The sequence below is a fragment of the Miniopterus schreibersii genome, assembly GCF_964146895.1.
Source record: "Miniopterus schreibersii genome assembly, chromosome: 1".
NCBI classification, from domain to species: Eukaryota; Metazoa; Chordata; class Mammalia; order Chiroptera; family Miniopteridae; genus Miniopterus; species Miniopterus schreibersii.
In genome coordinates this window covers 187,033,271-187,056,947 of record NC_138101.1, presented here as the reverse complement: position 1 = coordinate 187,056,947, position 23,677 = coordinate 187,033,271, and the positions used below count along the sequence as shown (strand labels likewise).

The following is a 23,677-nucleotide window of genomic DNA, read 5'->3' as shown; positions in this document are numbered from 1 at the left end:
TGTTATCTTTAGCCTGCCAGGGGCTCAAAACTTGTGACCATTAGTCAGGACAGGGCTACTGTGTCCTGCTGCCTTAGGGGTTGCTTATTAACAAGAGGAAAGGCTAGGTCTGTGAAATGTACAGAGGAAAAACGATTTTTAAAACTAAGACTACAAATCAAATCAAAATTATGAAGAGCCTCGCTTTAGGGATTCTAGGGTTTCATGTGAATTTAAAACATAAAAGAGAACATTTAAAACGAGGGAAGAGAAAAAGTAGTTCAAATGGTCAGTTATTGAAATCCACCAAGATCTCTAGAACAAAGGAGCCCCCTGGGGGAAGGCAGCCTGGATGTTTATCTAGCCTGGCGCTGGCAATGTGTTTATCTGAGATAGGCTTCCTTGAAAGGGGTGCCCCTTTGAAATGGATGCCAGCTTTGAAGTGGACGCCTCAGCAATCAAAGCTTAGCTCAGGCACTTGCGTTACAAAAAGGAAAGCCCGCTGTCGGGCGCACACTGCCGTCGCTCAGTGTTTGTCGTGATACTGGTGCTAACAAACCTGCTGCTCAGTCAGCCTATAAAAGTACCATTACAGTAGTAGCCATACCTTCTAGATTTGTGTAAGTGCGCTCTCTGATGTTCTCACAACTACAGAATTGCCTGATGAGGCACGTCCCATTACATATCCCTGATGTTAAGCAGGCACATGACTGTATCATGTTCCTAACCCAACATTCCCTCATTAAGTACATTGCCATCTACTCAGGAGTCGAGCATTTCCACCTTATAAAGTTCTCTTAATCAAATTCTGATTGAAATTTAGTTTTAATCTAGTCCCTCTCCAGAACCAATAGTTAACAAATCTATGAAAAAATTAGACCGAAGAATGCCTGCCCATTTATTCAGGGTGTGAAGGTATCCTGGCTTTTCCTTGATCTGGTATGAATCGACACTGCTCAGAAAGAATAAGTATCTCCAAAGTAAATATCACTTCAGGATGCAATTTGGTAAGTGGAGCCTGAACACACACACACACACACACACACACACACACACACACCACCTCATTCATTCTCTCAGCTTCAAAGCTCAGGCGTCTTCTTTTTTCCTTTTTCTTTAACATATCTTCATTGATTTCAGAGAGGGAGAGAGAGGGAGAGAAAGAGAGAGAAACACCAATGATGAGAGAGTCTGTCATTGATCAGCTGCTGCCCCCAATCAGGGATCAAGCCTGCAACCCAGGCATGTGCCCAGACCAGGAGTCGAACCTCGATCTCCTGGATGCTAGGTCAATGCTTAACAGCTGAGCCACACCCAGCCAGGCAAAAGCTTAGGTGTTTTAAATACACGGCTACACAACCTGAGATGTACACTCTGACCTTTATGGCACTTGATAATCACAGAAAGTGACATAAACATTCAAAGCTTACTTATTTTTATTACCGTATGTAGCTGAGATTACAGGTGATAGATACTGTTATTAGGGGAAGAGAGGGGGTGTCTGGTGGAAGTGGGTTGGGTTCTTATGACATCTTGAGAAAAAGAATTTTCTAAGACTCGCACCCAAGACTGAGTGATTTTTATTTGTGTGTATTTATATCCCTGGCCTTCTAGAGTCCCATTTCCCTTAAACCAGTCCTGGAAAATGTGCAGCTGGGGATTCAGCAGAGCTAAAAGCAAAGCCAGTGTCCAGAGTTTCCATTCCATGGTGGAGTTAAGTCTGGCACAGCGTCAGGCTAGTCACAGCCCATTAGTCCATTGTGTGGGGCCCACATGGCTGTGAGCCACGTGGGCGAAAAGCAAGGGCACATGCCCCCTGCAACAGGAGAGCCAGGAACACGGGCAAGCAAGAGAGGGCACCCCCTTGTTCAGGAGCTTATGTATCTCAGATTTCACACCCTTGCAGTGTCGATGCCTACACGCCTACTCTGGCCAATGCCCTGTTCCCAAGTGTGCCTGACAGGCAAGCACCCTTGCCTACGTCACCCGGACTTTATCGGGCATGCGCCTATTCTTCCTTTGTCCAGTCCCTTCCCCCAGGATCTGGAGAGTGTTAAGCTGCAGCTTCCTGGCCCAAATGGCATGCCCATATTTTCCGGCCTTCCCTTTGCTACTTTCCTGTTAGTTAATTAAATAACTGGGTTAATTACAACAGTATTCATACGATGAGGTATAAAGCCATTGTCCATTTATTCAAGGAGCTCTGAGTGTACACGAGGAGATGCCAGGTTCTATCTCGTGATATGGTGCAAGGATTTATACTTTCATTTATCCATGAAAAAGGAACACAAAAATAATGACTTTAATTCACTTCATGTATATTAAAGAAAGTACACTCTTCTCCAAGCTCTGAGGGGGAAATAATTTACTCCTTGCCTCTCCCTTCTCCTGCCCTGGCAGGTATGTTGATACAAGCGCTGGCAGCCTGCCCACACTGCCAACTCAAATAGATCCCCAAGAACAGCACGGGAAAGGATATATGGACTGGAGTTAATGACAATCACCCCGTTCTCAGGACAAGGCTCTCGGCCTTTTCTCATCATCCTTAAGTGAGGTGCAAGCTGGATTTAAGTCCTCAAGACTTTTAGGAGGGCCTCAATATTTACTGATTGCCTGATTCATTTCAATGTAATAAGGTCAGATCAGTGTCATCTGCATAAAAGGCACTTATTATCTACCTCTACTGGGCCTTACACTGTGTGGTCATGCAGAGAAAACAGGTTTTCTGCAACTTGGTAATCTATGACAATGACCCAGAACATTGATATGGACAAGTCAAACAGAGTACAGACAGCTGAGCAAATATTAAAGGGGTCTGTGAAGTAATAAATAATATTACACTTTGTACTAGTAGAGAGAGAACAGAACTTTCAGCTGGGAATGTTGACAGGAGGCCTTGAGGACTATATGCCCAAAGCCTATGGAGAATTCACGACCTTTCCTTTCCACTCATGAATCACCGTGCAGCGCAGCAAGCTGATACAATGGATCTGGCTTCCCCACAATGTATTCGAGACCTGTTTTGGAGACTCGAAATGCCCTGCAAAAGTCAAGGTCCTATGAGCATTCTCAGAACATGTGCATTACTCATTGCTGTGTAAAAGCAGTAGCTCCAGCAGTGCCAAATGCTTTTGAAACGAAGGGGATGAAACTAACATGGTTAGTCTTACTAAAACTAACGTTTCGGTTTGCTCTGCTCCTCTGCTTCAACCAAGCAATCACTAAGGCGTACTACTTGTAGAATGTTCTATAATGAAGAAAGAACTTTTTTTTTTCTGCATATGTCTTTCGAACCTCACAACAGACCTGGTGAAGCGGGTTTCATTAATATACCCATTTTATAGATGTGGTGCAGGTCCATGAAGTAAATTTTCTGTGTGATTGGGATACAAATGCTCCTTAATATTTTCCTATGAGATATTGTAAGATTAAACTTACAGTAGGTAACAAGTACTTTGAAAATCTTATTATTAAAACACTTTACAGGTAAGGCATATATGCCAATCAATAAATAATTATCTAGTCCTAGTAGGTGGCAATGCTGTATACCTACATGTGCTGTCCACTTCTCCAATGCTGTGTACTTATACACAGAATTACATCATTGTCTCTGGGTTCAGCGAGCTTACAACGCATTTATAAAACAAGTTTGTGAATGTTCTGTAGGCACTTAGGACAATGAAGATTAATGAGGACTGGCCTGGTTGGAGAAGGCCCGGCCAAGACTAAATGCAAGTGAAACTGGAAAAGTGCCAACGTTGTGACTGAGATGAAGAAAGAGCAGTGGGGAGAGGGTAGGGGAGCCCACGAGAAGGTGAGGGCTTGTTAATGTGGAAATCTGGGGAGGGGAAGCAGAGTTTGCCTTCTTAAAGACGTTGATTATTTTAAGCTGGTTGTTCTTAAAAAACAAAAGGACTCAGGAAGGACCTTGGAATCTCCTCCTTTACTTGCCTAAAGACGCTCAGAAAAAAACTGCTTAAAGGAAGGGAGTGATCACCTTAGCATCATCCTATGACCTAAGTGTGGCAGACAGGGAGAAGCCAAGAAAAGTGTGTGTTAGATTCCCCTCTGTGTCCCGTTGGTTCTGGGTGGCCAGCAAGAGCTTCTTTATCTTATTCTTGCTATTTCTCATCTACCTGTGAATTGCATACTTTCCCTTGGAAATCCCAGACCACCCCCCACCCCCCGTAGTCCTGAATGGGCACATAGACTCATCTGCCCAGTGTTTCCTGGGGTCCCATGTTCTTAGGGGCCTCCCATGTGTGCATATGTAATAAATTTAGTTATTTTCTCCTATTCATCTAGTTCATGTTAGATTATTAGGCCAGCCAAAGAAAAAGACTTAGAAGGTGAAAAAATTATTTTGCCTCTCCTACACTAGAAAACAGTGAAACAGGAGTGGTTCATTTGTCCAGGCAGCATCTAGCACGGGGCCTTAAACACAAGAAGTGCTCAGTAGAGAAAAGAATGAAAAAAGAAGTTGCATCTTAACTAAGAGGTGAACTGTCCCCAGTCTCATCAATCAGCTCACCCCTGCTTCTGCTGGAGCAGGCAGACGTTTCTTCCCCAATACTTCCCCCAAGAAAGTAAAATTGCCGGCATAAATTCCTATTTTGCCAGAAGTTCTAATATTTTTTTACTTTATGACAAAGGCAGCCACGGAAAAACTTTGAATAGGAATATGAAAGCATGTTAAAGGAATATCAATCTGGCCAGTGTGTGGCTTCGGTTACTGTGGAGAGGGAACACGTTTGGTGAACACGGCCAGGACTCAGGTGCATCAGGTGGGCAAGGGAAAGTGAGGGCCAGTAGGAAAGATCTTCAGTGAGAAAGAAAAACGGTTACATAAAAGAATACTTGTTCAGGGTGGGGCAAAAGGAGGTGTACAGTTGTTTGTGTGGAAAATAATACAATAATCAATAGATAGTGATACAAGAATAAACTGTATTTCATGCACTTACAACTGTAAACCTCCTTCTGCCCCACCCGGTATAGTTCAATTTATAGAACTCAATGATCGATTAAATGAAAAGGGGGGGAGATAGACCAGATTTTTCTCTATGATTTAAAATCAGAGGAACTCAAAGGAAACATTGTTAGTGACAGAAATACAGATGAGGGGGTGGCATTGCAAGCGGGACCCTGGGCAAAGTCAGATTCTGTGGTCACAGAGGGAAGCAAAGGAAGGCTCACCCTGCTCGGGCTCCTGCTCACCCTGCCTGTCCTCTGCCATTCAGGTGATGGCCTGAAGTGCTAACCTTGTCTTAACCCAGGCGGTAGCTGCACTGCCACCTCCAGCTGTTCACATCATTTTGATGGGTGTCTCTCCGTCAAAGCCAAGACACAATCGTATTACCAGTGGTGGAGGTCTGATCATTGCAATTTCAACTACGTTTCAAAAGCCTTAAGGAAGATGGAGCTACTGTACAACTGCTGCCGGAGGACCGGTGTAACAAAATGGATGGGACGAGTGCATCAGGGAAAACAGTTCTGCTGGTGACCCCGTGGCTGGCAGCAGCCTGGGACCTTTCTCTCTAAATCAATAGCAGGAGGGCTTCTCCCAGCCTCCCTGTTTCTGTGTATTTCTTATTTCCTTTGCTGCCGTGTTCCAAAAGCTTTGCATTAGATCTATGACTAGATCCTGCTGGGAAAGATTAAAAGTAGCTTGAGCAACCTGGATAAAAGAGAGACTCAGAAACTTGAAAACCAGTCCTGTTTGCAGAGAAGGCCCATTTGAGGGAAGGGGTCTAAGCGTGAAGCACATAGGACGTGAGCTGGGTTACATGCTTCTCCGCAGCTCTTTGCAGGAACAGCTTGACTAGATTCTCCGTAATTCTTAGTTATTTCCCCTCTTGTTCCTTGGATGTAGTTGAATAGTATGTAGGAGAAGTACTTTTGAGAGGATTGGTGCAAGGGTTTTTTGTTTTGTTTTTTCAATAACCTCTCACAGGGAACGCTTCCATACCCTCTTCCTTCGTGGCCCGTGTTGCCATGTAGGCATGACAGATGTTTCAGATGTGGGCTGTCAGTCGGGCAATGGGATTCTGAGTGCACAATGATTGGAATGACCATTATATGCTCAACTAGAAGGTGTTTGGCAGAGCAGGAGGTCAGCTTTCCAGATGGTAGGGTATAGAAACACCAGATTTGTCTTTGGAAAGGTACCAGTGGCTGAAATCTGAGTTTTCTTCTGTCCCCAAATTTTGTATGGGCTTGTTGTCTTTCACTAGAAAAACTTAACCGCGTAAATTAATGGTGTGTTAAAGGTATTCCCCTTCTTTTTTTATTTGAACGGTGGGTTATTTTGGCTTTGTCACACACAGTTTAAGACTGAACATCTGATCATTCTATGCTACATGTGATTTGCAGTATTAAGTGAGCTTGTTTTAAATATCAGTGGGAATACCCTTCATAGGTGTATGTATACTGTATGGATGCAAAGGGAAGAGCCTTTGGGGTTGCCGTTTGGGACCTCCAAATGTCACCACGAACAGCAACAGGTGTGCAGGGATGTGTTTTTACCTGCCGACACCAAGCCTGCTGACTCCTCGCTGACTTGGCACAAATTGTGTGAAAATACATTTGTAAGGGCGTAATCACCAATGTCTGTCGTTTTCTTGTGAGTGCGGGTGGATAATTCTCAAGATCCAGTAGACTTACTGACATTTGTATTGTTATAATCTTGGCTGTATCTAAAAGCATAGACTACCATTTGCAGGTGAAAGTGGGATTCCTTTGTTTAACACTTTTTTTAAAACCCCTTAATTATGTAAATCTTTTAGACAAACTGAAATAAAGGATCTTTTTGAAAATAAAATCTAAAACAAACAAGCAAACAAGAGGTGCGTGTCAAGGAAGTAGCAGTAGGAAAGAGAACTCTTTTTCACGGACAATGTTTTTCTTCACCCCCTCCAATGTGGGTGTGGAACAGAGGGCTCTATCGAAGGAAATGGGTCAGGCCCCCAGAGGTATCAAAATATGTAGCGTGGCCTTTCCAAAACCCTGACCTCAGGCTGTCTGGGCTCCAGGCCTAAGGGCTGTGCATGGGCCCTAGAGAAAGCCCACGACACAGTCTGATGAGGGGCAGGACCACCGAGCCAGGGCCTCGCGGCCGGCCTGGAGCTGGCGCTTAACACACGAGGCTCCTGCTCCTCCAGGGCACTCGCTGCCCCTTTATCTCCGAAATCATCAGCCTGGGCTCCCGAGCCTAGTCAATGCAGACGCAAACAACGCACCTTACAAAAAGAAAGGGTTTTGCAAAGGCTGTTGGCACCTCTTCCTAGATGATTGCTACCCCGGGCCCTGGTAAAAGTGAAAACCAGCACTGAAATGGTCTGCACGGGGTGGGGTTTATTTTCCTTTGTTGGGGAAACGAGGACGGGGAGTGAGTCCATCCTAGTTTCCATAGATATGGTACTGTTTTATCTAAATTTAAAAAAAAAATACCTCGAATTCAGCCTACTTGTGTTTTTTGCACAGGGCTAATATATTCCAATTCAAATTTTTCTAAATGAAACAAAGAGAAAGAGCTTAACACATTACAAACTCTTAACTTTACACTGCTTGTTTCTTGGTATTTATTTTGGCTCAAAAACAAAACAAATAGAAAAACCAGCGCAGGGTTCAAGGCCGTAGAGCAGTTTCGCGTCCGGCCCAGGTGTCAGCTGAGCTCTCACTGCAGCCGCCGCCGGCACTTTTAAAGCGCACCCCGCGGTGGACTACGCGCCCCGAGAGCGCGCGCCGAGAGGAGGCCGCGAAGTGCATTGTGGTACTTGTAGTCTCGGGTCGCTTCCCAGCCCTGGAATCACGCTCTGATTCCGGGATGGTGGAACTCCGGAGCTACCAATTAACTGGGGCCATGTCGGTGGCGCCGTGGTCCAACCGGGAAAGCCGGTGTGGAAGCATCGCATAAGGATTGGCTAATGCATGACCCCGTGGGCGGGGCTGTGAGGAGGGCGGGAAAACCACGGCGATTGGGCGAGGAGGCGCCGGCGGCAGGCGGGGATTGGCTGCGCTCTGGGGCAGAGAGGCCTGGGAAGGGGCGGAGGAAGGAGGACAGAGCAGGAAGAGCAGCGGCTAGGCGGCGGCGGCTGAGTCCATAGGGGCAGAGGCGCAAGCGACAGCTCTCGGGGGTGGCAGCGGCCCCGGGCGCAGGATGCGGGTCCGGGTCGGGCTGACGCTGCTGCTCTGTGCGGTGCTGCTGGGCACGGCCTCGGCGTCTTCGGGTCAGTATCCGCGCCTTCGGACTGGAGGCCGGGAGCCACCGCCCCCCGGCCTCCATCCAGGGGCAGGGCCTCGGGGGCTCAAGCCGGAGGCTCCACTCTCTGGTCACATCTCGCACCCACCTGTCGCTCGCTGTCATTTCTTGGGCTCCGGTTGGCCTGAGCCGGAGAGGGTGGTTAGGGGACTAGAGAGGGGAGGAAAAGAAGAAGCGGTCACCGTGCCCACACCTCTCTCACTTCACAAACTTTACTGGGCTCCTTCCCCGGAGGAGGAATGGACTCCTTGGGAGTGAGTTCCACAGCTGCCTCGGACCCAGGGACCCAGGAGCCCCGGGACCTTCCCCGGCGCTCATGTGGGTTTTGTGCTGCAGCGGGTCTGAAACTCCGGATTTGGGATTTGTAAGTGAGGCGATTGACACACCTGGGGCTGTCACCAGGCGGAGCCAGGTCAATCAAAACCAGGATGTCCACAGCGACAGGGGTTTGCTTGACACCTGAGATGGTCCCCAGTCTCTTCGTCTGATTAATAAGGAAAACCTTTGATATGATTGTGTTCATGCCCTTCCCCCTTTTTAAGAAGTATTTCTAAGCAAGTGGTTTTTACCTCTATCACAGTGTTTCTGAGTTGCCCCGTGTTTGTTGACGGTAATTTTATGATTTGTGAGAAAATCGTGGTCCTATAGATTTTAAAAGGATAGTAACTAGTTTTAACTTTTTTTTTTTTTTTTTAATCCTCACGTGAAGATATGTTTTTATTGATTTTGGAGAGAGAGGAAGGAAGGGGGGAGAAGAGAGGGAGCGAACCATTGGTTGCCCCCCTTAGGCACTCTGATCGGGATTCGACTGGGAATCGAACCTGCAACCTTTTGGGGTATGGGACGAGGCTCCAAGCAACTGAGCCACCCGGCCAGGGCCTAGTTTTAACTATTATGTATATATAGAAATTCCTGTGCTTTTGAATTGATTTTATGATTAAATGACTTATACTCTGGTTCTAAAAATAATTACTTTTTTTTTTTTTTTTAATACTTTAGTCTCCTTACAGCTGACAGCTTCTGTATTGCGAGTGTTGGAAAAGGAGCACTTAGTGTTTCTAATCGTTGGTAAAGAAACAATTAGTACAGTAAAGCTTTTGAATTTTAATCAGTTTTCGTTAACAAGACAACTGTTCTGTGGCTTTAAATTTTTTTAGAACAAGGCAGCGTATAAATGTCAACTCTCTTTTTTTAACAGAAAATTTCCCAGATGGTTATTTGACTCCCCAAATTATCTGCCCTAGTTATAAGTCAATGCCGTAACGTCATTCTGCTTCTAAAATAAGAGGTCTAAACCTAAAATTCTCTCCATAATGTGGTTTGAGATACCATTTCAAAAGCAACAAGCATGTGCTAGTTACTCTACAGCCAACATCATGCTTTGAGGTCTGATTCCCCCTCCTCCCCTTTTAGTCATAGTTTGTGTTCATGACCAAATCTTTAAAACTTGGCATAGCTCTTGAAGCACTGCTAGCAGTTATTTGATCAAAGGACGTATGAAAAGAAACTGCTGAGTGTAGAGGTGGAGTACTTGATGGACCATGGACCACCTGCATCAGAATTGCTCTTAGAGGTTTGTTAAAAATGCAGGTTTATGTCTGGAACAGGTCAGGGTGTCTGTAGTTTAACAAGCTTCACAAGTGATTCTTTGCACTAAACTGTGAGAGCTACTAGTTAAAGAACATGGTATATCCCTGTGATGTCAATTTGCAGAATATAAAGAAAATTAAAGCATACAAACATTTTTCTGCATCTTCCTTTGACTAAATATTATATACTTAGAGCTTCTTGTCCATGGAGATGACCTGTGAAGTCATTTAATCAACAGTTGGGATTCTCAGTATGTTATAATAGAAGACTATTAATACTGAAGTGTTAAACCTTTGGGTTGTGTTGATGTAAGCAGAGCACTAGGTTCAAGAAATGTCTGCTGTGATTTGCATCATAGTTAACTTGTGCCAAAACATTTCTCTGGGAGAGGCAGAGAACTAAAGAGTATAGGTTTGCACACCGACAGGTGATAAAGGCAGTACTATGCTGGCATGAAGTGCAAATATCATAAAACACGTGAAATAGGGTTTATAAATTGAGAACGTGGATTTCCAGTTGACTTTTTTGTTCATTAAATTGCTTATTTATATGGAATGTCAGTCTCATTTTTAGTATAGATTTAAAGATTTGCTCCTATTTAAAACCTGGGTTTTGGTAATAATTTGTGTTGATTTAAAGTTTGAATGTTAATTGTTAACTAGAGCAAGTTGCATTTATAGCAGGAATAATATGATCAAAGAGAGTTTTGATTATATCACTGTTACTCTTCTCTAATATCTTGTTTTAGAGGCATGTATAAAAATGATACTTTTGTTGGAAATGATTTATTTTCTCTGTTAATAAATAAATTTAAAGGAGGAGATTAAAAAGATATTTCTCCTTCATTTTCTCAAGATAATAGTGAAAATACTGTAACTTTTCTCACTTACAAATACATGTTTTCTTATGGTTTACTTTTCTCTCTTTATGCCAAACACTGTTACAAAATCTTTTAAATTAGGTCCACTGGTAGGTATTTCAAGTAATAGTTATGTTGATATTATATATTCAAAGAGTAGATTTCAGATTGTGGAGGATGTTTAATTTCATTGTTCTTTTGTTCCTTAAAAAACATTGAGCCAACAGGGCAGATGGTATTATTCCTTTTTGATACATTGAGGAAAAGAAGGCTGAGTAAGTTTGCCATATTGAACCACATACATAAAATTAATATATAATGAAGCCAGGTTTTGAACCCAGCTCTCCAGGCCTCAGATTTGGAGTAATTAAGAATTGGAGTATCCTAGGGTCTGCACAGATTCAGGGGCAAAGCAGAAGACAGGATTTCTCTTTGCATCAAACTCTTAAGGATTCTGTGTTTGAAGGTGTATCAGTGTAATTTACATGGTGAGTTGGAAAATGAATTTGTCATAATTACTTTTCCCTGAAAGAATATCCCTGGTACTTTGCAGTTTTGTTAGCTGATAAAATAAAAATGAAAATTGATCTTTTTCAAAGGAAGGTGTACGATTGCTAAAGTAATGCAAACTATAATATTTTGGATGTGATACTGTTGAGTGAGAAATCCGTAACTCCTCATTAAATCCATTTGCATTTTTCTTGTTGCTTGATGTCTGTGTCCTGATAAAGGCATTGCTATTTTCTGTTTGTTTATGCATAATTTCAGTGCCTTTAATCCTTACCTGATTTCTACATATCAGAAGTTTCAAGTTGTAAGCAACTTCTTTAAATGTGTTGTGTGAATGGATATATCAATTTGAAAGAGAAAATAGCTTATGCTTTAAGACTACCATCTGGGGTAGCTTCTCCTACTTTGGTAAATGAGAAAGAATTCTCTTATTTACCAGTAACCTTAGTATCTATTCCTAGTTTGTGAAGAGAAAGGAGAAAGAGAGAGAAGCATGATGCAATTCACATGAAATAAGCCTGATGTCACAGGTTCCCATGTCTCTTGGAGTTCAGAAACACATTAATACCTAACAGCTTGTAGTGTCTCAAATGTACATGTCTTAAAATTTATTTATAGGCATCTACATTATTTACCAAATAACTGCCTATGTGATCTGTTGTGGCAGGGTACTAAATTTAGTGATTAAAGAGTTCCAAATAATATAAAGTTTCATTATTTTGGGATATACCATATACATCTGCTTATTTATGTCGGCTCATGATATATTAACTAGTTAATGTTTGTGATTCATTAAATATAACTTCAATATATAATAGAGATTAATTTTTTCCCTTTATCCAAAGATTTGTTGAGAATGGAGTTTGAACCATATGTCAGAACTTGGGCTTTGGGTGATACTTGTGAAGCAGTTACCATGAAGAGGATTATTAATTAATTGATATCACTGCCTAAATATATGGGCACTATGGATTAATACATGCTATACCCTCCTCCTCCTCACCCACCAGAACTAAAACATATTTGGAAGATAATCTAAAAGCAGTGAATATGAAAGAAGCTATAATATAAGTTTCTTTGAATTGACAGCACTTTTGTATATGGTAAAACCTCACTAGTAGACTTTTTTTCCAATATTCAAAAGAAACCAATACTGTGAAATAGAGTTGTGTGTTTTGTACATAATTTTGAGTTGGTTATACTTCTTGAAAGTTAGCTTAGTGCAGTGATAATACAAATCCAAAACATGTTTTTGTTATACTGTAGGGAGTTACAAGTTAAATAATATCCAGGATCTGACCGTATGAGAAGTAAAGATAAATGGCTACCATAACCCCAAATTTTCTAGTAAAAATCACATGGTCTTATAACATTTTGTCTACTGGTTAATTTCTCATATAACTTATAGAACAGCAAAACTGAAGCTCACTCCTAGCTAAAATTAGGTAATTTTAAGAGTAAGAAGGAAACTTAGAGATCATCTGAGTATTTGTTAACTGGCCAGAAACACAAAGACTAAACATATGCATATGGACATTGGATTATCAAATGTGCTTATATAAGAAAAGTAAAAAGGATAACAAGCAGCCAGAATAGAAGTAATAGGAGGAAAACACAGAAAGAATAATAGAGATAAAATTAATGTAATCGGACAAAGAAAAGCAGCAGGTGTGAATTTGGAAGAAAGGTGTAATTAGTGGCTGGCTTCATCATCTATTTAATATAGCTATTGATTTCTTAATAACTATATCTTCTGTGAATGAATACATGATAGTATGATGCTACTTTTTACCTGTATCTGGTTATCTCTTCGGTACAATAGAACACATCTTAAATATCTCAGTTCTAGCAACTCTGCTGTCCAATAATAATAATAATTCCTAGTGTCCATCTTTAGTAGTCTTAGTGAATTATAAAGTGCTAATCAGCACTAACATAAGCTAGTGTAACTCCACATTTTGAGCAGAGGGAAAAATAGGTAGAATCCTGAACCACAAAATCAGAAATTTATTTTTATAAATTTTGTAACTCATTCTCAGTAGTAGGCTAAATATGTGCAGAAGAATTGGATGGTATCCGAGGTATCTGGTTGTGGTGTGGAAGCTGGCCTTCCTGTCTGTTAACAGATGAAGCTACTGTCTTTCCTGGAATAAGAGGAAACACTACCAGCCCAACCCCCTTTTCTCCTTTAGCTTCATCTTTTCTGAACAGTTGCTGACTACAGACAGTTTTAGATAATTCTAGATTTAGTTATCCAGTGTCTGATTATTACTTGTTGTACTTATCAAATGCTTTTTAAAAATAATACCTGCGATTTCCCAACAAGAAAGATGACTAAATTGTCTTAAAATTTTTTTACAGATGAAGAAGGCAGCCAGGATGAATCCTTAGATTCCAAGGTGTGTACTAAAATTTACTCTGACTCATACATCTTTTGAGCAACAGAATTGGAATTTAAAAAAAGAAAAAGAAAAGATAGCTGGTATCAATATTAGTTCTAGTTCTTCTGTAGGAAAAAAAATCACTGACCTACAGGAGAGAAAATAGTAATTATATCCAATTAAGAGTGTTGGTTATTCGGTTTAATTTTACCTTGAATGTTGCGTGTGTGTGTGTGTGTGTGTGTGTGTGTGTGTGTGTGTAAGAGCCTAAAGCAAGGGTAGGGAGGCTTTTTTCTGTAAAGGGCCATTTGGATATTTATAACATTTGCAGGCCATACAAAACTATCAACTTAAAAATTAGCCTGCTATATTTGGTCAAACATTTAATTAACTCATCTCTAATGTGAGGCTGGTTGATTGAGTGGATAAAACTTTCTGCCCGGCCAGTGTGTCTCAGTGGTTGAGTGTTGACCCATGTACCAAGAAGTCACTAGTCAGGGCACATGCCTGGTTTCAGGTTTGATCCCAGTAGGGGGCATGCAGGAGGCAGCCAATCAATGTTTCTATATCTCTTACCCTCTCCCTCCCTCTCTAAAAAAAGAAAAAAATCAATAAAAACTTTTTTTTAAAAAAAGAAAAAAAAGAAAGGCTTCCTGGGGGAAGTAACATCTAAGGTGAAATTTGAAGAAAGAGTCAGGGTTAGGCAGGTGATGAAGACAGTGTGACGAACATGTACGAAAGCCTGTAGAGATGAGCAAGTGTGGCACACTCAGGGAGCTGAGAGAGATCTCGATTGTAAAAGTAATGGTCAATTAGAGTAAAGCAAGTTTTGGTACTCTTAGTAACTGAAATACTTTCTGTTCTCAGACTTCTCTGCCATCAGATGAGTCGGTAAAGGACCACAGTACAGCAGGCAGAGTAGTCGCTGGTCAGATATTTCTTGATTCAGAAGAAGCAGAATTGGAATCACCTGTTCAGGAGGAGGAAGACAGCCCCAGGAGCCAAGAAGGGGAAAGTGGCACAGAAGAAATCAGTTTTCTAGAATCTTTAAATCCAGAAAACAAGGATTATGAAGAGCCAACGAAAGTACAGAAACCAGGTAGTCTGGACATTTTCTTTGCTTTTGCCTGATTTAAGAAAGGAGACAACTGAAATTTTAAAGCTAGTGTAAAAAGATGCACAAGTCTGGTTTTACTGATTATTAACTACATGTAATGTATAGAATGTAGTTTTACAGATTTTCTAGATTTTAGTATATCAAAGTTATTCGCTTAAATTTCACCCATTTACATAAGCCAAATTTAATAGTCAAAATTGCATTTGTATTATGTTAATATTCTAACATTTCTTTTTGGACCCCAGTATGTAATAATCCATCAGAGAAGTATGCATGATAGAAGCTCAGTAAGGATTGTCTACCATGCTACTTTGGTTATTTTCTGAATTGCATTAGGATTTTTACTGCAGTAACCTTTTTGATCATCCTAGGTAATTTGAGTTAGGTGTTTATCCTTCCAATTGAAACTTATGTAAACTTTAATCCTCTTTTGACTTTCACCTTGACACCCTCTATTTTTAAATTTAAAACATTATTTCTCACAATAGAGTGTGTTAAATACCCATCCTTTAAAAAATAAATTATTAATGTGTCCATTCTGCCCTGTCCCACCACCCTTCTGTCATTTAGTTCAAAGATCACTGCTATACCCACTTATTATTCCATTGTTAGCCACTTTCAGGACTTGATCGAGATTTTACCTTTTAAAAATAAAATTGTTTATTACAAATATTCCATACTCATGAATACAAAAACCAATTTAAAAAAATTAAAAGTACTTTAATCCCATCAACAGGGAATCATAGCTGTTAACATCCTGGGTAATTACTCTCTCGGGCTTTTTTCTAGATGTATGGTTTTAAGACTAAATTGGGTCAGAATGTTTATACTATTTTATTGCTTGCATTTTGCACTTAACAGTTTATCTTAACCATTTTCCCATGTAATTTAGTATTCTTTTACAATTTGATGGTTAAGTCTTGAAAATTTTTTACATGTATAACTTTGAAATAGATTACTTATTATTATTATTATTATTATTATTATTATTATTATTGCTGGGAGATCATTTTAGTTGTATCTTTGTCCACATCTATGAAAATTTCCTGAGAATTGGTTTTTAAAAATGAATTTGCTGGACTAAATGTAAATTTTTAAAAGACATTTGATACATATTACTAAATTGTTCTTCAGAAAAGCAAGTCCTTTTACTTCCTTTGAAACTACCTTTTATTCCTGTACCTCTGCCAAATGTGTATTATCATTTTTAAATTTGGGCCAGGTGTTATAGTTTAATTCATTCCTTTTTATTTTTCAATTACAGTTGACATACAATATTATATTAGTTTTAGGTATACAACTCAGTGGCCATTTTCAACCAGTGTGCCACAAGAATTTTTAAAACATGCAACACCTATTTAGTCAGGGGCACTGACCTCTTTTCCCTTAGATTGTCAAATAAAAAAATGACAACAGCCAACACAACAATAGCCATTCAGTGTGAGTGAATCAAAATTATACCTATTTTTTTGGTCAGATTGGCAAAAACTATATTTTTTGGTGGGCTGCAGAATTTTAGTAATTAGTTTATGTGTGCCATGAGATGAAAAAAGTTTTTGCTGTACTAAGTGATCATCCTGATAAATCTCGTACTCATTTGACACCATACATAGTTATTAGAATATTATTGACTATATTCCCTATGTTATACTTTACATCCCCTTGACTATTCTGTAACTACCAATTTGTTCTTCTTAATCCCCTCAGCTTTTTCACCAATCCTTCCAACCCCCCTCCCATCTGGCAACCGTCAAAATGTTCTTTGTATCTATGAGTCTGTTTCTGTTCAGTTTGTTTGTTTTGGTTTTTTAGATTCAATTGTTGATAGATACATATTTATTGCCATTTAATGTTTATATTTTTATCTTTATTTTTCTTCTTCTTCCTCCTAAAGACGACCCTTTAACATTTCGTGTAATACCAGTTTGGTGGTGGTGAACTCCCCTAGCTTTTTCTTATCTGGGAAGCTCTTTATATGTCCTTCGAGTCTAGATAGCTTCGCTGGGTAGAGTAATCTTGATTGTAGGTCCTTGCTTTTCATCACTTTGAATATTTCTTGCCAATCCCTTCTGGCCTACAAAGTTTCTGTTGAGAAATTGGCTCACAGTCTTATAGGAGCTTCCATGGAGGTAACTGCTTTTCTCTTGCTGCTTTTAAGATTTTCTCTTTGTCTTTAACTTTTATCATTTTAATTATGATATGTCTTGGTGTGGACCTCTTTGGATTCATCTTGTTTGGGATTCTCTGCTTTTTGGACTTGTATGTCTATTTCCTGCACCAGGTTAGGGGAGTTTTCTGTCATGTTTTTACATAGCTTTTCAGCTTCTTGCTCGCTCTCTTCTTCTGGCATCTCCATGATGTGAATGTTGGTACACTTGAAGTTGTCCCAGAAGCTATTCCTTTTTTATTTTTTATCAGGGAGATTTCCAAACATGCTTAAAAGTAAGGGTGTAATTACCCCCATTGTCCCCACCATCACCCAGCTTCAGCACTCTTGTTCTCCTTTCAGCTTTACCACCCCACACATTTACTCTTTTTTTCTTTCCTAGAGTATTTTAAAACAAATTCCACGTATTATTTTGCCTAAGTGTGTATATCTAAAAATAAGTTTTTCCAGCAAAACTGCAGTAGTATTTTAACACCCACATAATTAGCTATTGTTTCTTTATCTCCCAATACCCAGATTCTGTTCAGTTTTCCCAGTCGTTTCAAATGTCATTTTAGAATTGGTTTGTTTGAATCAGTATCCATGCTTAGATCTTAGGTTTCTCTTAATCTGTGACAATTCTCCCTCCCTTGTTTTTAAGTGTCATTTTATTTGTTAAAGAAACAATGACTTTCGTGCTATCAGTTTCTCACATTCTGGATCTAGCTGGTCATATCCATGTAATATCATTTAACTTGTTCCACTCTACTGTCTAGTCTGTAAACTAGAAATTAGCTCTAGAAGCCTGGGTAGATTTAGTTGGTTTTTTTTTTAACTTTTAAAATATGTTTTTATTGATTTCAGAGAGAGGAGGGGAGAGGGAGAGAGAGAAGCATCAATAATGAGAGAGATTATTGGTCGGCTGCCTCCTGCATGCCCCCTACTGGGGATCAAGCCCGAAACCCAGGCATGTGCCTTGACTGGGAATCGAATCATGACCTCCTGGTTCATGGGTCAGCGCTCAACCACTGAGCCACGCCAGCTGGGCCAGTTCTATTTTTTTATTGAGACTATTTCATAGACAGTGGTTTGTATTTACTATCGCCTTACATTGGGAGGCATATAGGGTCTGATTGCCCCACTTCTGGAGATTGATCAGTGAGGTTGGGTGGTGTCAACCTGATCCAGCCATTCAGAAGTTCCTCACTGAGTTTTCACCTAGAGGTTTTGGCAACTGTTTTGTTGTCTAGATCCATTACTTCATTAGGAGTTGCAAAGTGATGATTTTCTAATTTATCATTTCTCCGTTTGTTACCCAGGATTGTTTTATAAAGAACTTTCCCTCATCAACTATTTGGTTCCTCTGAAACAGTCCATACAGGGAAAGCAGGGTAAATGCTTGATTCTTTTCCTTGAAGTATTTTCAAATAATAATTTGGTATCCTAGCAACATCCAAAGGAGACCAGTGAGTGTGTTTTTGTGTGTTTGTTTTGCTTTCAAGCATCATTACAAATCCATGGGTTTTCTATTCTTATGCTTCATTCTGTTGACAAATTGGACTCACAGGAGTCATCATAGCACTATCAAACTTTACTAATATTTTCAAAGATACAGTGATCAAAACACACAGGCAAATGTCCAGAAGTCCGTAACTGCCAGAACTACTCCCAGGTCCTGTCTTGCCTCAATTAAGGTGCACTCTGGCCCAGATTTCAACAAGTGAGCCTCCTAAGTGATGTGTATGGAGTGTGACTTCTGCCAAAGGGAGCTATTTCAGTTATGAAACATCTCCAGTTTATTCTGTAATAACTGCATGGCTTGTGTGAAATTTTCTAAGTATTCATGCCTCATAAATACATATATCTCAGGTTCATGTACAGTGAGCAGTCTAGACAGACCAAGACCATCCTGCCTAAAGCATTCCATAAGTAAGGACTCTCCTGGTAGTAAATACCTCTAGCATGTTTGCCAGAGGTCTCTTGTTATCAAGTTTCTAAGATGATATGATTATGCCACCTCTCTGTGTCTCTGTTTCCTGGGCAGTAAAATGAGAGAATGGATTGCAGGTCTGCTGCTAGCCGTTTCTACCCATCAGGGTTTTTGTTTCTTCCTTTCCTTGTGTCTCCTTTCCCTGATGCTGAAAATCTTGGTACCTAATGACATTAATGTTATATTGCTTTATCCTGATATATATGTATCCATAATTATGTATATACAGTTTATAACAGTGGCCACCTTACCAATAACAATAGGATCTCTGAATGTAGTTTAAGATTTCTTTGTGGTTCTTTTTGTTTTTAGTATATATTTTACTAGATATTAGTAATATGGTATTTTTAAGTCACTTGAATAATTTTGTGTGGTTATACCAATAACTTTATACAAATTTAGATTCACTTGTTTGATTTGTCTTAGTTTTTAAATAACTGCTTTATTGTTTCCTTTTTATTTGGACTTGTTTTTAATTTATTATTAGTGCATGAAAAGGCTCATGTAACATAAATTGCATATGCATGGCTTTTTGTGAGCGCAGTTCCAGCTACATTAGAACTGGGTTATGTGACATTTGCTTCTAGACTTGCTTCCTTTGTCAGCCTCCCAACCGTGTCACTGCTATATTGCTTCTAAAGAAGTCGGCTTCCTCTCTGGTGTCCCTGCTTTCAACCTCCCTATCCCCATGCCCCATTGTCTGATCTTTCTTCCTGTTCAGAAGCCTCTAGTGGCTTCCTACCATATGCAGAATAAAATCCAACTCCTTACCTGTACTAATGAGGCCTTCCATGATCAAGCCCCACCTGCCTCTCCGACTTCATCTTCTACCACCCCTCTTTACTCACATGACTCCAGCCACACTTGCCTTCTTGCTGTGTCTTCAACGTTTTATGCTTATTCCAGTTGTGTGGGGGAATCCCCAAGACTGCACCACCAGGCTCAGTGATTCTCTAGAGAGACTCAGCATATAGTCATATTTATAGCTGTGATTTATTGCAGCAAAAGAATACAAGTGAAATCAGCAAAGGGAAAGGGTACATGGAGTGAAGTCTGGGGAAACCAGATGCAAGCTTCCCCCAGGGGAGTCACACAGTACGTGCTTAATTTCCCCAGCAACAAGTGACAACACGTGTGAAATGTTGTCTAGTGGGAAAGCTTGTTAGAGACCAAGTACCTGGAGTTGTTATTGGGGGCTGGTCACATAGGCACTCCATGTCTACCAGTTGCCAGACTTCCAGGAGGAAAGCAGATGTTCAGCATAAACTGCATTGTTTGTATTGTTGGGACAAGACAGTAGAGCAAGGCCAACCTGCAGTATTAATTTCAGTTATGCCCTTCACAGGTCTTGGACTTTTAGCCAGTTAACAAATCCCGTTGATCATAAAGGTGGCTTCCTCCTTAAGTTTCTGTGTTAACTTTTTTTTACCTAGCCCTAAGCATCAGTTCAGGCCTAGCACAACTCTGGCCAGGAAGTTTTAGTTGACCAGAAAGCCTTCAAGGGCTGAGGTGGTGTCATGATAGTGAGGGAATGCGTGGAAACACTGGAAACTGAGAGTTCGCAATCGTTGGGACATCCCAAGCAGGACACATGTTAAGCAGTAGGATGTGGCCTCCCACCATGGGTGTCTTATCCTAGGGTTTCCAGTTCAAATAATTTAGTTTGGTTCTTGGTTTCAGAGAGACTGCCAATCAGTTCCAAACGGTTTTGTTGTCCATGACAGCAGTTCATCCACCTCACCAATGTGGACAACATCTGGAGGTTTTGGCTTGGAAAGTGCAGGGGCTGAGCCACCTCCTGAGTCAGCCCTGTCAGGTGTGATCATGGGCTCAGCTGTTGGAACTCAGAGTACTCTAAACAGCTTGGAAAGGTGCAGAGAGCTTTCCTTTAGGAAAAGGGCGAAGTTCCTGGAAAAAGTTTGGAAAACAAAGATCATAACTGTTCGCCCTCTCTTGTGCCTCTCTAGGTGCAGGGGTTTGGGTTTATTTTCCTTGGTTGTTGCAAAATCAGTGTTTCCATCCAGTAATCATAATTTTATATTTTTTCAATCATCCCCTACTCTCATCCAGACCTTTCGTCTGGAGGGGTTGTGTGCCAGAGGAGCGAAACATCTTCACAGAAAAACATTTTTGTACAACGTAACTAGAAAGACATCATGTTGAGGAACTGATCAGGACAAAATCCTGAATTTTCAAAAAATTTCAAAATCAGTTTACATAACCTCCTTCCGCATGGCCAGTGAGCAGCCTAGGAAAGGTCAAGCCCTTTCTGAGGAGCGCTGCAATGAATAATCAGATTGCACTGCGGTGAGTACGCTAGGAGAAAGGTGAGGGAAGCAGAGTCAGGACATCAGTCGATTGTTGCAAACAGCAGCTAATCAGGAGAGCCAGGCACAAGGATTGAGCCGCAGGAAGACATGTTCCAGAGGGGGTCAGGAATCTTCTCCATCTGTCAGCAGTGAGTGGAGGGTCACAGTCCCTGTGAGGTATCCTCTCCCAACTTGTAGCTTTGGGCAATAGTCACAGGTTCAGTGAGTCTCTGTCAGGAGATGCAGCTAGCCAGCAGTGTGATTCCAGATGGTCCCAGCAAAGAACAAGGCCTTTCCTGTGGGCATTTGTCTGTGACTCAGACAGGTTAGCCCAACATTCATGATTTCCTCACAGTGTAGCCCACAGAGAGGTAACCTCATGTGCAGAGGTCACAGTGTGTGAGTTCTGTTTATCGAGCCCAGGCCTGCTTTCACTTCAGCACAGCTCATGCGGAGCCTGGAGCCTGTACCAGACAGTATCAGCTTGTAGCTTAGAATCAAGCCCAGGCAATTAGGATTTGTAAATTCAAGATTTTTGAAAAGCCAGAGACATTTCTATGGCAGCAGCAAAGACAAGATGCTGCAGTGCCAGGAAGTCCAGGTGGCAGCCAACCCTTTCCTCCACCCCTTTTTCTTGTCTGCCTTTGAGTCCAAATGGAACCAGTTACAGACATGCACGTCAGTCTCTAAGGGTCAGACCTCTGCTTTCACAGGCACTTGTTAGCAAACCAAAATCTGTTTCTTAGAACTTCAAAAGTCTATCTCCATCTGTGTATCACCTCTCTTTCTTTATGTCTCCCTCTTGCCAGAGGCTTCAATAAGCAAAAGTTCTTTATCATCCATAGTGTGAGGGAGTGGAAATTTCCCCTTTTTCCTCATTGTTCTTCTGGCTGGTCTAATAATAAAATAGACATGAGACAGATTAACAGGTGAAAGTAACCAAGTTTATTACATATGCACATATGGGGTTCTGGAAGACTGTGGGATGGATGGACAAATGGGCAGTTGAGACTTAATGCCATTTTGAGCTAAGGAGAAGGGAGCCTGGGATAGTGGTTTGGGCTTCAAAGGGAAGATAGGCAATTCACAGGTAGGTGGGGAGGAAAAAATATTTGGTGAACAAATTCTTGCAGGGCCACCCAGAAACAGTGGACACCAGGAGTCTGGTTTTTCAGTCTGCCACACTTAATTCATACTACCCTAAGGTAATCTCCCTTCCTGGAGCAGGTGTTTTTAAAATCTGAATTCCTTTAGGCAGGTGAGGGGGGAGGGGCAGGTAAAAGGCTCTTCTTGAGCCTTTTGTTTTTAAAAAATAACCAGCTTAAAATAAATGATATCTCAAAAAGGCATATTTTTGGCTGGCAAACTCTGCTCCTCCTCAATAGCAAAACCCATCAGTTACAGAAACTTGATCTGTTTCCAGTACACAAAGACTTTAACTTCCACCGTGCCCACCAGTGGCAAAAAGCATGGGAGATGTGTCCCCCTGATACATTTCTTTTAGTGCAGCTTCCCTGATATCAGGATGATTCCCCTGGCATATATGGAATTACAAGCATTTAACACTTTATATCAATTTTTACCATACATTCAGATGTGATAGCCACAAAGTACAGAGCCACTGTCATTTCCTTCCCCCACCCCCACTGCAAATTTACTTCAGCTCCTTGCAGTGACTTTAGTATTTGCATTGTTAACTTCACAGCTGCCAGGGATCCAGCTGGAATGCAGAGGAGGAAGGGGGAGGCTACTGCAGCAGCAGCTAGGCTGGGAAAAAACTGCTGGAATGTTACCTTCCTCCCTTTTTTTCTGGTTTATCTACAATTTGCCTCCAGCCCTGGGACCTGATTTAACTCCCTTCCCCTCACCACTGCCCCCAGCCCACTGTTTTTAACATTTTGACCCATTCACCTTCGGGAATTTGGGAGTCCTTCCTCCTTCATCTGGAGGAGAGGACATACCCAAAGGCACTATCACTTTAGCCAGCATGGCCCAAAGCAGCTGAGGAATCCAGCGAGCCTGCTCTCCTGGAGTTGGATCTGTCCTTAAATTCCGCAAGTAACTTTTACCTCTCACAACACAGCGGCTCAGCTGCTGCTGCATACCACGGTGACTCCGTAACCACGGTGACTCACCGGGCACCAGAGATCCATCCTACCCTGCCCCTGTCCTTCCTTTCTTAAACGATTCCACCATATTTTAGTGAGTTAGGGTCATTCATTCTAGCAAACGCCACGTCTGATGCCAGCTAATGTTGGGGGTCTCCAAAACTGTGCCTAGGTTCAGTGATTTGCTGGGAGGACTCAGCATATAGTTGTACTCACAGCTGTGATTTATTATAGTGAAAGAATACAAAGCAAAATCAGCATGGGGCAAGGTTCAAAGGAATCCAGGTGCAAGTTTCCAAGGGGAGCCACGCAGGACGCACTTAAATCCCTTAGCACATGTGACAACACGTGAAATGCTACCTTCCAGGGAAGCTCATTAGAGACCCAGCACTTTAAGTTTTTAATGGTGGCTAATCTCGTAATCACTCTCT

General features: G+C 41.3%; 1 protein-coding gene across 1 annotated transcript in view; it reads left to right on the top strand.

Annotated features, from left to right (window-relative positions):
* Positions 1-8,002: 8,002 nt before the first annotated feature.
* Positions 8,003-23,677, top strand: part of SEL1L (SEL1L adaptor subunit of SYVN1 ubiquitin ligase) — a 45,057-nt gene continuing 29,382 nt past the window's right edge. Inside the window, exons 1-3 of the mRNA XM_081135464.1 lie at positions 8,003-8,204; positions 13,557-13,594; positions 14,444-14,675. Coding sequence (XP_080991590.1) covers positions 8,135-8,204; positions 13,557-13,594; positions 14,444-14,675 — 340 coding nt within the window. The 5' untranslated portion in view covers positions 8,003-8,134. The remainder of the gene's footprint in view (positions 8,205-13,556; positions 13,595-14,443; positions 14,676-23,677) is intronic.